Source organism: Humulus lupulus, chromosome 9, assembly GCF_963169125.1.
Source record: "Humulus lupulus chromosome 9, drHumLupu1.1, whole genome shotgun sequence".
Taxonomy (NCBI): domain Eukaryota; kingdom Viridiplantae; phylum Streptophyta; class Magnoliopsida; order Rosales; family Cannabaceae; genus Humulus; species Humulus lupulus.
The window spans coordinates 73,443,597-73,457,448 of NC_084801.1; the positions used below are offsets into that span (position 1 = coordinate 73,443,597).

General features: G+C 39.9%; 1 protein-coding gene across 1 annotated transcript; it reads right to left on the reverse strand.

The window, feature by feature from the left end:
- Positions 1 to 9,774: 9,774 nt before the first annotated feature.
- On the reverse strand, positions 9,775 to 12,711 carry LOC133799803 (uncharacterized). The gene is made up of 4 exons (XM_062237797.1): positions 12,466 to 12,711; positions 11,037 to 11,139; positions 10,030 to 10,110; positions 9,775 to 9,882 (listed from the first exon to the last, which is right to left on the reverse strand). The coding sequence occupies exons 1-4, from the start codon at positions 12,609 to 12,611 to the stop codon at positions 9,775 to 9,777; spliced, it is 438 nt and encodes a 145-aa protein (XP_062093781.1). The 5' UTR covers positions 12,612 to 12,711.
- Between the last annotated feature and the right edge of the window lie 1,141 nt (positions 12,712 to 13,852).

Sequence of the window (13,852 nt, forward strand, 5' to 3'; positions counted from 1 at the left end):
GAGGACCAGGATTCGGAGGCGATTCTAGGAAAGGGCGAGACAGGTATGCTAAGGAGGCCTGACGAAGTCCACCACATCGCATTTTAAGTTTGGAGCAACGCCCCCCGAAGAGCTTCAAAGGTGAGAATGACTCAATAACTTTCCTCATAACGACCCCCTGGTGCTAACCGCCCAGCTAGCTAACATGAGGGTACATCGGGTCATGGTGGATAACGGGAGCTCTGTGGACATCTTGTATCGACAGGTGCTGGAAAAGATGGGGTTGAGCCTCCGTCACCTAAAGCCTTGCACTACGACTTTGTATGGGTTTACGGGAGATTCGATGCAACCCCTGGGGACAATCGAATTAGCCCTCACCATGGGGGAGCAACCCAGGCAAACCACCGTAATGGCTAACTTCGTCGTGGTAGATTGCACCTCAGCCTTCAATGCGGTATTAGGGAGACCCTCTCTAAGAGAATTGAAGGCGATAACTTCTGTGTATCACCTAGCAATGAAATTCCCTACCCCTGGGGGAGTAGCATGTGTGAAAGGGGAGCAGAAGGAAGCGAGGGAATGCTATAACATGTCCCTTCGCGCAGCCACCAAACCATCCATGCCAATGACGATGGTTGTGCATGAAGGAGCGACCCACACAAGTTAGATCCGCACAAGATTGGACCCACAGGTTACGAAGCCTCTCGAGAAGTGCTACCAGCAACGCTTCGGCTCTTAGTGCCAAAAGAACCTATGTTTAGGTTGTTCTTCGTTATTTTAGCTTAATTAAGAATCAAAGAGGCTACCCTAGGTAGCCTCCTAGTTAGATGTAACCCCCCCTTTTTATTTACAAAGTTAGATGTAAACCGCGTGTTATGAATGAAACCGTTTGCTACTTCCTGTGTTTATTTTCTTCGCTGCACGAGCATCAGCCAAAGTGCCTGCCGAAATAAATTTCACGAAGCACTTGGGGGGCAGGACAGGGGGCAAGAACATGCAGCCAGCAAAAGGAACCTAAAAAGGTCTCCTAAAAAGGGACCCTCTAACGGAGGATCCTAAAAAGGACCATTGCCCTCCTAACTCCTAAAAAGGGACCCTCTAACGGAGGATCCTAAAAAGGACCCCTTGCCCTCCTAACTCCTAAAGGGGACCCTCTACCAAGAGGATCCTGAAAACAACCCTCCATCAGGAGGACCCTAAAAAGGGCCCTTCAGCGGGGATCCCAGAGGGACCCCCTATATCAGGGCCTTAAGCGGAGTCCTTACAACGCATCTCCTGGGATCACAAGGATTAGCTACCCTTGTGAATATCAAGGAGGCCTTAGGGACTTACAAAAAAAAATATATATATGGTAACGATGATAATAAGTCTAGAGCGGCCACCAAGCCGTCTAGCCAATAATAAGTCTAGCCATTATATGGTAACGACAATAATAAGTCTAGAGCGGCCACCAAGCCGTCTAGCCAAAAAGGATCCCAAAAGAGACCCTTGTAAAAATAGTACTATGCATAATGACGAGAAGGACGCTTCTCGCAACAAATAATAAGCGCGCGCAAAAATATATAAAAGGATAGCTAGGACCCAAGGGGTCAAAATATCCTTATAAAAGTAATCAAGAGGTACCAAAAGAGGTCTCAGTGAACCCTTTCACATGGGCTCCAAAGGACCTCCAGCCTGGTAAATAAAAGAGGTGATAGCCTTAAAAGGGCCTCAAACGCAGGCTTAAAAGGGCCTCAAATGCAGTAGAACAAGAAATAAATAGCAGCTCATGTATTTATACATTAGAAAAAAGAGTACTTGAGATAGTACAAGAGTTACCAAAAGAAAAGTAGCAGTGATAATGATATTACAAAGTAAAAAAAAAAAAAGCAAGACTACTTCAAGGCCTTCTAATGTGGGCACTCCACACGGCTGCCCAAGCAACGGCATGTTCACCAAAAGAAGAGAAGTCGAAGTTAGGATCCTGCCTCCACACATTGTAGAGGGCACGGTCTATGGACCTGCGCTCAGTGGTAGCCCTCTCCACCTCCAAGGAAGCACTCCTCTCCTGCGCTGACTGAAGTTCAGCCCTGAGGGCCTCGACTTCGGCCTCCAACAGGGTAACTCCCTGCTGCGAGGTGGCCGCGATGGCCTTGGCTTCCTGGGGTCCAAGCGAGTAACCTTGCCTTCTAGCCTCTTAGGCTTGGCCCTTATTTCCTTCCTCTTCAATGACAAGTTGGAAAATTTGGTCTGGACCTCTGACAACTTAGCATTGGTTCCATTAAGCTCTTCCTCAAGCTCCTGCACTCGGGCTGTAAGGCAGTTCCTCTCAGCAGCAGACGCGAAGAGGTTGTTAGACGAGTCGACAAACCGCGTAGCCAACGTATAGGTCTACAAAAAAAAAGGGTTAGCAACAGCAGCAATAAGTGACAAAGAAAAAAAGAATATATGCATAAACACCTATACATAATAGGGCCGACATGAGGAGCAAGGACTCACCCAAGCCATGGAGCGCCTTAGGTTCTCCCCAAGATCCGACTGAGCCACATTCCCAAGGCCATTCCAGTCGGATATAGGGAGGCCCGAGGCAAGCTGGATGTATCGCTGTCCGAACAACGTTGCCATCCGAGTCACCCAGGGCTCCCCATCCGTACTAGGGGCACCTGGCTGGATGGGGACAGATGACCCGCTTGCCGATGCGGGAGGGGGTGCGGTGGAAGTGGAAAGCCGAGGCTCTGATAGACCAAAGGGGGGGGTTCGCAAGGCCGACGTAATCAACCCCCGGCGATCCAGGGTCGAGAGGAGCCTGAGGGAAGGCGTCATGGCCCTCAAGGTCAGGGTTAATAATACACCCTGGAATGTCCTGCTGGTCTTGTGAGTGAGGGGCTATGTCCGGATCATAGGGAGCACGTGGAGGGTACCCCCCAGGAGATGGAGGCGGTTGGTGGAATCCCCCACGGTCAAGGGGGGCTTCCTCCGGCCCCTCCTCATCCTCATCGTCATCCGGGCAAGGCTCAGCCAAGGTCTCCTTCATCTTCGTGGACCCAGAGATGGTCCACAACAACTTGGGGTCAGAGACGGGAGATAGCTTGTGGCGGTTCAGATTCTTTACGGTGAAAAGGTGCACCGCCTCTTTCCTGACATGTTCAGCATTGAGGAACCGTCTCATGTCTTTCGCTTCCAACCCGACAACGGAGGGTTCGGCGAATCGCTCTGCACAATACGAGCCATAGTTAGTGTGAGCGTAAGGCACGAAACCATAAGTTGCAAAAACAAAAAAAAAAAACAAAAAAAAAAGAAGAGAGGAAGTGATGCTCAGAGTACTTACTGGGAGTGGTCCGGAAATCCTCACGGACGGAGAGTGGACCTTCCATGAAGAAAAAGTCCCGCTTCCAAGCCCCTGGGTTAGACACCAAACCCTCTATCAAAGAGGCCCCGTTGTTGGCTTTTTGTAAGTAGTAAAAGCCTTTTGAATTGTGGAGGGGCATGCGGTTGTAGAGGAAATGTACCTCGGTGGCCGTAGGGGCGCGTTTCAACAGTTTCATGTATGCAATGAAAAGGAAGCTCAAAATTAGCCAGCCATTGGGTGCCAGCTGAAGCGGGGCAAGGTCGAAGTAGTTGAGGATTGCCACAAAGAACGGATGCAGCGAAATGGTACCACCCGCTTTTAGAATGTGCTCGCTGAGGGCCACGAAGCCGAGCCTAGGGCGGTCAGCATGGCATGCCTCTAAAGGGGCGTATAGAGCATAATCTGGAGGGACGCGACACCAGCTCGGATGCTAATAAAGGGGCGTCTTCCTGCTCTTGGGTAGATACTTGTCGGCGTGCCTTCAACATATCTGCAAAATCAAAAGAAAAATGTGAGGAAGAGACAGAACACTTGACCCTCCATTTTTTCTTCCTAGCAAGAGTTTTCCATCGAGGGAGCGGCCGCGGAAGTGCTAAGCTAGGAAAAACTGAGACTAGGGGCTGAGGAGAAGCATAAGCAGCCCCCTGACGGTCATCTGGCGAAGGTGGGCTGGAAGGCTCAGGCGGAAGGTGTCCCTCCATAAACTCTAACTCCCACTGCAATTCAAAAAGGGTCATCCTAAGGCTCGCTACGTGGTCACTAAGGTCTGGGGGGGAAGGTCCTCCGTCTCCTCTCGACATCGAGTCAATTTCGCTCTCCACTACCCAAATTTTACGCCTAAGTTCAGCCATGTACTCAAGGTGGCAGATGCGGGCCTGCCTTAAGGAGTCATAGTCCTGGTGAGGATTTCCCTCAGGGGACTCTAAGTCTGAGGACAGGTCAATAAACTCAGCCCCTGGGGGTATGTCGGACGGGCCATCACTGGCCGTGAGACCTCTTCCCAACAGCAAAAGGGGTTCACATATAAACGAGGGAAAGGCTACAAAATACAAAGGAATAGGCTTAATATCTCTAGATGCAAACGCCCTAAATGGCCCACTACAGGGTATATAAAAAAAAAAAGAGGAGGGGCATGCATACGATCAAACTCATTACAAGCTCAGGCCAAGGTACCCCATCCCGAGTAACACTTATGTGAACCTAACAAAAACCAGGGAAAAAGAGAACATACCTCAAGATGTAGAAATTGGAGGCTGTCGGGACCAAAAAAGGAGGACGAGGGCCAAAAGCACCAAATGGTCGAAAATGCACGCCTACAAGAATAGGCAAAAAGGAGGTGTTACTCACTAAATAGACAAAAAAAAAAAAAAAAAAAAAACTAGCTCATATGTGAAAAAATAAAACAAATGAAACTATGGCAAAAATGGGGTTGTGGGGGATTGAACCCCTTACCTCTTGAAAAAGGAAGGGTTCTCCAAACCACTAAGCCAAAGAAGTAAGGTGAAAATATTAGGCCATGCATGAAGGCCTATTTATAAGAATCAAGGTGAATAGTCTACAAGAGCACCTAAAGGTCCTCTCCTAGACTGGGGGGCAAGTGTGGACGCCTAAATTCCACCAAGGCAAGATATGAGGTTTATGTGAGGTGCTCGGGCCACCACCGTCTCGGGAAGTCATCACACTATCACGCCACAAATCTAGACCTGTGCCTTATGGGATCATTGCCATATGGCCCCCATTTGCAACACATAGACGCGAAGCTGCCCTGGCCTCACTCGGACACCCGTGTGCGACGCCGTGGGCATCGTTCGGCCACCGGTGCGCAACGCCCCCTGGCTTCGCTCGGCCACCGAGCGCGATGCCCCCTGGCCTCACTCGACCACCGTGCGTGATGCCATGGGCCTCGCTCGGCCAACCGTACGCGACGCCCCTGGCCTCGCTCGGCCACCATACGCGACGCCCCTTGTCATGGCCCAGCTACGAAGCCCGTGCCACCATCTCGCACCAGCTGCCCCACATCCGAGGGCCTCGCCCCAGACGTCTCGCGTCCGGGCGCCCAAGCCTCGCACCAGCCGCCTCGCGTTCGAGGGCCTCACCTGGTGGCCACGTAAGTAGAGCCATGTACCAAGGGTCCCATTCCTTACACCTTAAGACCCCTATGCTTAGAGGCTCCAGTACGAGTCAAATAGGACATACTTGTACGACCCAGTACTGAGTACGGACACGACTACCAGTGAGACTGCTGGGATAAGAGTTATGGCCCGTACGTCTACGTCCAAGGGTCAGAGTCGACACCACTACCACCTGCGCCACTATGCCTGCCACCACTCATCAGACATGGGTACAGACAAGTAGTGGAGACATCCTCCTGACACCTGCTCCTGTACTAGATGTACGACCATAACCTCTGAAGCCACTCCCCTGACATGGTACTTATGTACCACTTGGTCTCCTGGACCACCAAGTACCTAAGGCCATTAGAGCCTACTATAAAATGAACTGGAACACCACCTGAAGGGGGGTTGGAAATTTTACTATAGCAAAGGCTTGAATGTGAATGAAAGACTGAATTCTCCATTATTGTTCTATCATTGTTTTCGAGGGATTGTTTAAGTTCCTACAGCTTTTCCATTAGTGATCTTGACTTGATAATTTTTCCAACTCAACTTAGTTGACGAGTTCTCACCGTCAACAGGACCACATAGATAAAGTTTGGAATTTTATGATATTCACTTAATATTATCATATAATATCAGACATAGTCTATTTATATAATAATTCAATTCAATTACTTATTTTATTTAAAACATTTGTCAACTACAATTGCTTTAAGGAAACTATTCCTAACACTAGTTCCCAAGCCAAATGGTAAGTGGAGGATGTGTATGGATTTCACAGACCTTAATAAAACCTGCCCAAAGTATTGTGTTCCACTTCCAAGAATCGACTAGTTGGTTGATGCTACATCAAGACATGAATTTTTTTCATTCATGGATTCGTACACCGGTTATAATCAAATTATTATGCATCCACCTGATGAAGACCACACTAGCTTTCGAACAGATACGAGACTTTGCTGCTACAAAGTAATGTCCTTCGGTTTGAAAAATGTGGGTGCGACTTACCAGTGACTAGTCAACCACATGTTTAAAGAACTAATCGACAACAACATGGAGGTTTACATAAATGATATGTTGGTCAAGTTGAGAAAGGTCGGTCAACACATCAAGGACCTAAAGGAATGGTTCAACATCTTGAAAAAATATCACATGAAACTAAATCCTCTAAAGTGTTCCTTTGGTGTTGGATCAGGAATTTTTTTGGGATTCATAGTAAACTCGTGCGGAATCAAAGCCAATCCCAAAATGATTCGAGCACTGAACGAGATGCAGCCAAACTCGAAGATGTGCAAAGCTTGGCATGAAGAATTGCTGCCCCGAGTAGATTCATATCTAAGTCTAAGGAAAAGTGTGTTCCATTTTTTAATCTACTTAGAGGAAACAAGAAGTTTAAATGGACAGAAGAGTGCGAACATGCTTTTCAGGCGCTCAAAGCCCATATGTCGCAACCTCCCATTTTTTCCAAATCGGTCGAAGGTGAGACTTTGTACATTTACTTTGCCATAACAAAGTATGTTGCTAGTGCTATTTTAATCAGGGAAGAAAACATTCAAAAAGCAGTATACTACGTAGGTAAAAGGCTAGTGGGAGCAGAATTACGATATCTGCATACAAAGAAATCGGCTTACTGTTTGATACTAGCGTCTAGAAAACTGCGATCCTACTTTCAAGCTCACCCCATAATTGTGCTTATCGACTAGCCACTATGGCAAGTCTTGCAGAAACCAAAATCTGCTGGTCGACTATTAAAATGGGCAGTTGGGGTTAGGCAATTTGAAATTTCCTATGCACCTCCAGCAGCCATAAAGGGACAAGCCTTAGCAGATTTCATTGTTGAATTCACCAGACTCCCTGCCAGTGAGCTGATGATAGAGACAGATAATCAAAACCAAACTCCCGCCTGGAGACTATTCGTAGACGGGTCATCTCACGAGCACAATTCAGGTGCAGGGTTTATCTTAATCACCCTCGAGGGACATTGGTTTCACTCTGCGATCAGATTCAATTTTACAGCTTCCAACAATGAAGTCGAGCACGAGGCACTGCTCACAGGTTTGAGACTAGCCAAGGATATGAAATTAAAGTCACTAGAAATATATAGTGACTCCCAGCTAGTAGGTAATCAGATTATTGGAGAATATCAGGCTAGGGGTCTTAAGATACACTACAAGAAAAAATGCTTTTAATAACCCAAAAAATGTGTCATCAAAACATACCATAACACTTTTTGATGTGTTAAGACCGACTATGTTATCGTAGGTCAGGGTACTTTACATAACACTTTATCATTGTTATACAGATGTGTTATTATATTGTCAACGATAACACACTTTCTGTGTTATTTTAATAAATAGATAAGTGTTTAAGTATATTATTTATAGTCGATTATATAACACATTTCAATACTTATAAATTTGTGTTATACTACACTTTAGTATAACACATTTTTTGTGTTATACTACACTTTAGTATGACACAGTTTTTGTGTTATATAATGAAGTTTGCATAACAAAATTCTTTACTTATAAAAAGTGTTATTTTAATAGATATTATAACACATTTTTCGTATTATTTTAATATTTAGATAAGTTTAAATTCTCATTATATATTCATTTATATAACACTAATTTATTCTATTATATTTTTATTTTTTATTTATATAATTAAAATTAGTTTTCTAATATATACTAGCATCATCAAATGAACTTGATTTTCAAATAACAAAAAGTAAAAAGCATTCAACATTGTATTGACAATCTACAAATTAGTTTAAAATATTCAACACTGTCATCAAATTATATTATAGCTCCCAGGAGACAAAGACCCGAAAACTTAAACCAATAAATCATAAATCATATGGTAAAACTAACATGCTATACAATTTCCAACGAACATACAAGACAATTAGAATCTATCCTAATAACCACTGCACCCATGGTGGATACAAATTAGTTTAGAATCTATACTGTCGACTTCCCCAAATATCAGATTTATCTAGATAATGAGATTTCAGGCAACATTGCACCCATGGTGGATATCTAGCATCTTCCTCCACTTGCTTTCCATCATCATTTGTAGCCACTCCAAGCAATGCATTTTGCTTCTTTGTCAGTACATCAATGGCAGGTTGATCACCAAAAAACATGTTCTGCCACAAGTTGAAAATAATACAATCAATTGAAGATAACAATGGTAAGGGTGTAAAATATGAGTAATGCAGGTGACATTTTACATAATAATAATAAAATTGCACAGCCAGCTATATGACTTCAAATGATAGGTTCTATTTCGAAAAGGAAATATATATATATATGCAACATTATGTGGTGCAAGATTTTGATATGAAACATGTGTCCCTAGCAAATTCCAGAAAATAAATAAATAAATAAAATAACATAGAATGCAGTGTGACAAAGAGAAGAATAATTTTTTCTAATGGAAAAATCATTTTTCAATGCACAAAAAGTTCCAAATTTTATTTTTTCAATCCTAAGACAGTAACTGTCATAGGGTTAATTTTTTAAAACTAAAATACCACCATGTTATGTTGATGGCCAAAGCTTTAAACATAGGTCAGCTAACCAAACAATAAAAACAAAATGCACAACCAAGTTTCAGTTCAATCAAATAGATATCTGAGATGATGGCCAAAATGCATAATGTGTACCAGTAGGCTTGCAAGTTTTGAAAGTGTGTATGCATATGTATTGATAATGATGACACTAAAGAAAACTCAAGGTTATCCAAGTCGAATTTCCAAGACTGCCAGGATGAGGGGTAAAAAGGCCAAGAACTCCAAGCTAAAGCTCCAAATAAATAATGGTATTATAATAACAATGTGGATATGGACAGGACAAAATAGAAATCAAAAACTTAAATCCAGAAACTCCTGAAAGAGTAACTGTGTAGCTACATCACTAAGGTAAGCACATTAGTTTTCATAAAGATTTCCTAGGCAAGCAACTTAAAACTGAATAGTTAAGAAAAGGTTAATCTCAAAAGGCATTATTCATTTTTCAATCAAGTGCAGCCAGTAACAAAGGTGGATTCTTTTGTTAGCATAAAAGTTCGCATTACAACTAGTGTGCAACAGGACTAGTAAATAACCATTGAGAAGAGAGTTTAAAGCCATAGACATTCTTTAACCTACCCTCATTTCAGCAGGCATGAACATATAACAAAGAACAACAGTAGCTGGAATAGACAACTTTGCACATCACGACCACCTGTCATACAGATGATGGTTTAATGGTTGATGAAACAAAGAAAGAATATAACATAGTTTATAAAAAGACTACTTCCAAGTATATATCATGAGCAACTTAAAAGACAATAATGTTTCACTAAAATTCAGTGAAGTCCAAAAGGCAACTCAAATTGAAGCAATTCAGCACTTATTAAAGAGAAATTAACTTGCAAGCCAATATGCACAAGGATCTGAAGCACTAAAATTTGACTCTAAAACAATATTGACCAACACTGGAAAATTTTCAACAGTATCGTATCAATATTAAGAAAGGAAACAGAGTGAGAACGTAAACAACATTCAATATAAGGTCACTGAACTATTAAATAGAGCATTTAAGAGTACCATAAAAAGCTTACCCCATCCAAGCATCTTATTTTCCACCTTCTTAAGTTTCTTTTTCTTCTTGTTGTCAACATTCTTGGAAATAAATGTATTCCCTGTGTTAAGAAAAAAATGAGATTACATTAATGAGTCACTGTACGCCCCATAAGGACAACAAAACTAGTCATTTAAAGACATCTCAAGCAACAAAGTTCCTTTCTAAAACACTATGTTTGGTGTACAATGATGCATTATCATCGAATATAAAAGATGGAAAACGAAGCATCTTCAAAGATTAATGAAAGAACTAGTCCTTGGTCCCAAAAATCTATCAGCAACTATAAATTCCATCAGAAAATAAAACCAAGCAAAATATGATAGTTACACAATGCACCCATCAGAAACTGATCATAAATTTTAAAGTTAAAGAAAAATAAATAAATAAATAAAAAATAAGGTGAAACGAAATGATCCTTCACTGAATACCATGGAGTTATAATGATTCCTTTTCTTTTCAATAAAAAGAAAAGCATGCAAGTAAAAAACTGTGTTTTTTTTAATAAAGTAAAACAATAAGCAGTTGAATTCAACTCTCAATTTGGTAGATTAATTAGAGACCAAAATAAAACAAAACTCAACAACTATTATAATTTTTTTTAGAAAAAACAAGATATGGAATCATGCATTACCTCTCCAGAATAAGGCAAAAGACATAACATTCATGGGCTAACCAGTTTAACAATGAACTAAACTACTCATGAAAATCTATATATTAAAAAGAGCAGAGCAACGAGACCACAACAGGGTAAAACTAATGAAATAATATTTAATCAATTCAAAATAGAATCTAAATTGATTCTTCCATGAGCTAGCAATCAAAATAATATATCAATACTAACAGTATCATTTTAAAGCCAACTATTTTTTTTTTTTGGATAAAACTAATAAGTAACTAAATGAAATAATAGAACAAAAATAGAAAATCAAGTAAAAGAATAAATAAAACAAAGTGGTATGTTACAAAGAGTGCCAAAGTACATACCTGATTAGCAGTTGAAGCAAAGACAACAGAAACATGACTTGCAGTATCTATATATAGCTCCTTTCCAAGACACAAAATACTCAGTACAATCTTTTGATTCAATCTGCAATCATTTTTCAATATAAGAAATTAAAAGTAATTCAAATATAGAAACCATAGTATATGCATGAATGTATATCTTTAATTGGGACATTGTTACAAACAATAAAAAAAATGCAGAAACAAAGACATGACTTAATAACTTATAGTTTAGATCATGATGCACAGACCATAACATGACTCAATCTCTCTGCTTCTTGTCATTGTTCTTTTCTCAACAAACCATAACCTTCCAATCATCAGTCTGAAAAAAGAAAAGTGATATACACTCTAGAAGAACAAAAATAACTTTAAAGCAAGGTAAAAAAAACAGAGCTGAAATGAAATGACTAAAATCAATCAAAAGAAAATAGAGTTATACACAGTTATCCATGTATATTATATATACTAGAAACCTAAGAACTGGGCAACATGGTAGTGCTTTAATATTAACTAAAAGAGAGCGGTATTAATTGGTAAATTATTTAAAAATAATAATAACAAAATATCTAAATAACAGCAAATTAAATTTAATTACTTTCTGTGTAAGTTAATAGTCTAGAATATAGATAGATATAGATGATTAGCACATACTCACATACTATCACTTGGATAAAGCATTCTATACTTTCAAGGCTGCATATAAGATTCTCACTCAAAAATAGGGGACCATGCGGTAAAATGTAAGATGGCCTCTAAGCTCTTGATGTAATTAATTCTAAACCACATATGACCTATAATTCCAATGGCTGAGAACCATTATTTCTGATACAGAAGTTTGTGCCTAAAGCTAGTCTAGATGGCTTCTGTTGCCAGCCTAAAGTAATAATTGTAAGATATACTTTATAAATTTAAACTAAAAGCATCTTCCCTTAGGTACATTTTGAAGGGGCTCCCAATGACCATGATATAAAAAGAGTACCAAAAAATAAAATTGAAAATCAAAGATGCACAAGTTTATCCACCATCTGGAAATAAATAATCTTGATATATTACTCTTATCACAAACAAAAGTCAACTCAACTAATCCCACTATGAAGCTAATTCCATTAGCAAGCAAATACAAGAGTGAGTAAAAAACATTCACAACAAGTGAGCTGGAGTATGTTATCATTTATTTATTAAATCTATTTCAAATCAACACTTACAAAGCAGAATAGTTTAAACAGAAATAAAAACATAACAAGTAAATTTTTTTCCATATTTTACTCACAAGTTTATATAGTGATAACCCTCAGAAAACTATATCTAAAATTTTTATTTTGTAAGAAAATAACCATCACGCAATGAAGCAACTATTGAATGGGAGAACTAAATCCAACCAAAATATTGGAAATACTAAAGAAGTTACCTTCCCTTCTTCACTTGGTCAGATACAACTCTATAAGCATACTTCCACCAAGAACGAGGATCAGATTTCATGGAAACATGTGGACGAAAATGCGCATATTTTAAGCGTTGATTAAAGGCAGAAAAGTTATCAACTAGTTTTAACATATCCTTGTATCCATCATGCAACAACAAGATACTAAAAAATTTCAAGGCCAATCAAAACATGCCTCCAAGTATCCAATCACAGTTGAATTATGAAATTAAACCTTTGATAAACAGAGAATGACATCATCCAAATTAACTGTTGCATTCTGCAAATGTTGATCACTCTTAGCCAATTCATTTTCCCTTAGCTTTATATACTTTGCATTTCCTGTAATTGGTTCCAGAATATAAGTGTGCTGTTTGACAATTCTATCAGCAGGTTTGCCTTCTTTAGTGCCATATCCAAAAACCTGAAGCAAATAAATGATCAAAGTTTCATAGTTTGATCATGCCCTCAACATATGTAACTGCAAGAATAAACTAAATATTGGTTCTACCTGGACCCACTCAGAAAGAAGCAAATCCTCCCATGGGTTGTCAATATGCCATGGGATTATATCAGAATCCAGATAAAGTGCAAGTTGGTCAAGTTCAACAGACTGTAAAAATTAAAATAAAAAATCTTATTAAAAACAAGACTGTAATAAGGATTAAATTAGTGATAATCATATTATAATTTACTGGCTATGTAACAAATTGCTACTTGTTATCATGTCAGAACTTTGGTGTACCGTGTATTGTGGGTGAAACTTCAAATATATGCAGGAATGCAACATACTTTAAATTTAAAATATGATAAATGAATACACATCTCGGCCAAGCATTCAATCAAATTTTCTTCCCCTTAATAAAGAAACAAATATCTTTTATAACAAGAAAATGAAAATTGCAATTGAAGACTTTTATTTAGTAGTTTTGTTAAAAAGTTGCAAGCGTGTGTTTCCTCACTAACTCACAACTGTGCATTTCAAATTATATATATGAGACCTTCTTAAAGAGAATAAAACTTAAACTTGATTGAATTCATATCAATCGACACCCTATAAGGAACAAAATTAGGAACCTTTTGTATACGGTCTAGTGAACCACCAGCAATAAAAGTCTCATTCCCATTGTCATCAACTGTCACAGCTAAGAGTTTCTCCAAGGTCACACGTGCTGCAAATGGGTGACCAGGATTGCTAGAGAATAGGAAATTAAAATTCAGACAGAAAATAAGAATCCAAAGATTCCAAAATATAAAATTCAACTTGCTATTACACACCTTTCACTGTCCTCATATCTGATATGAATATTTGAAATTGAGAGTTTCAAATTTCCAACTATAGTGTTGATAAGGGAACCCAACCATGATTGATTCT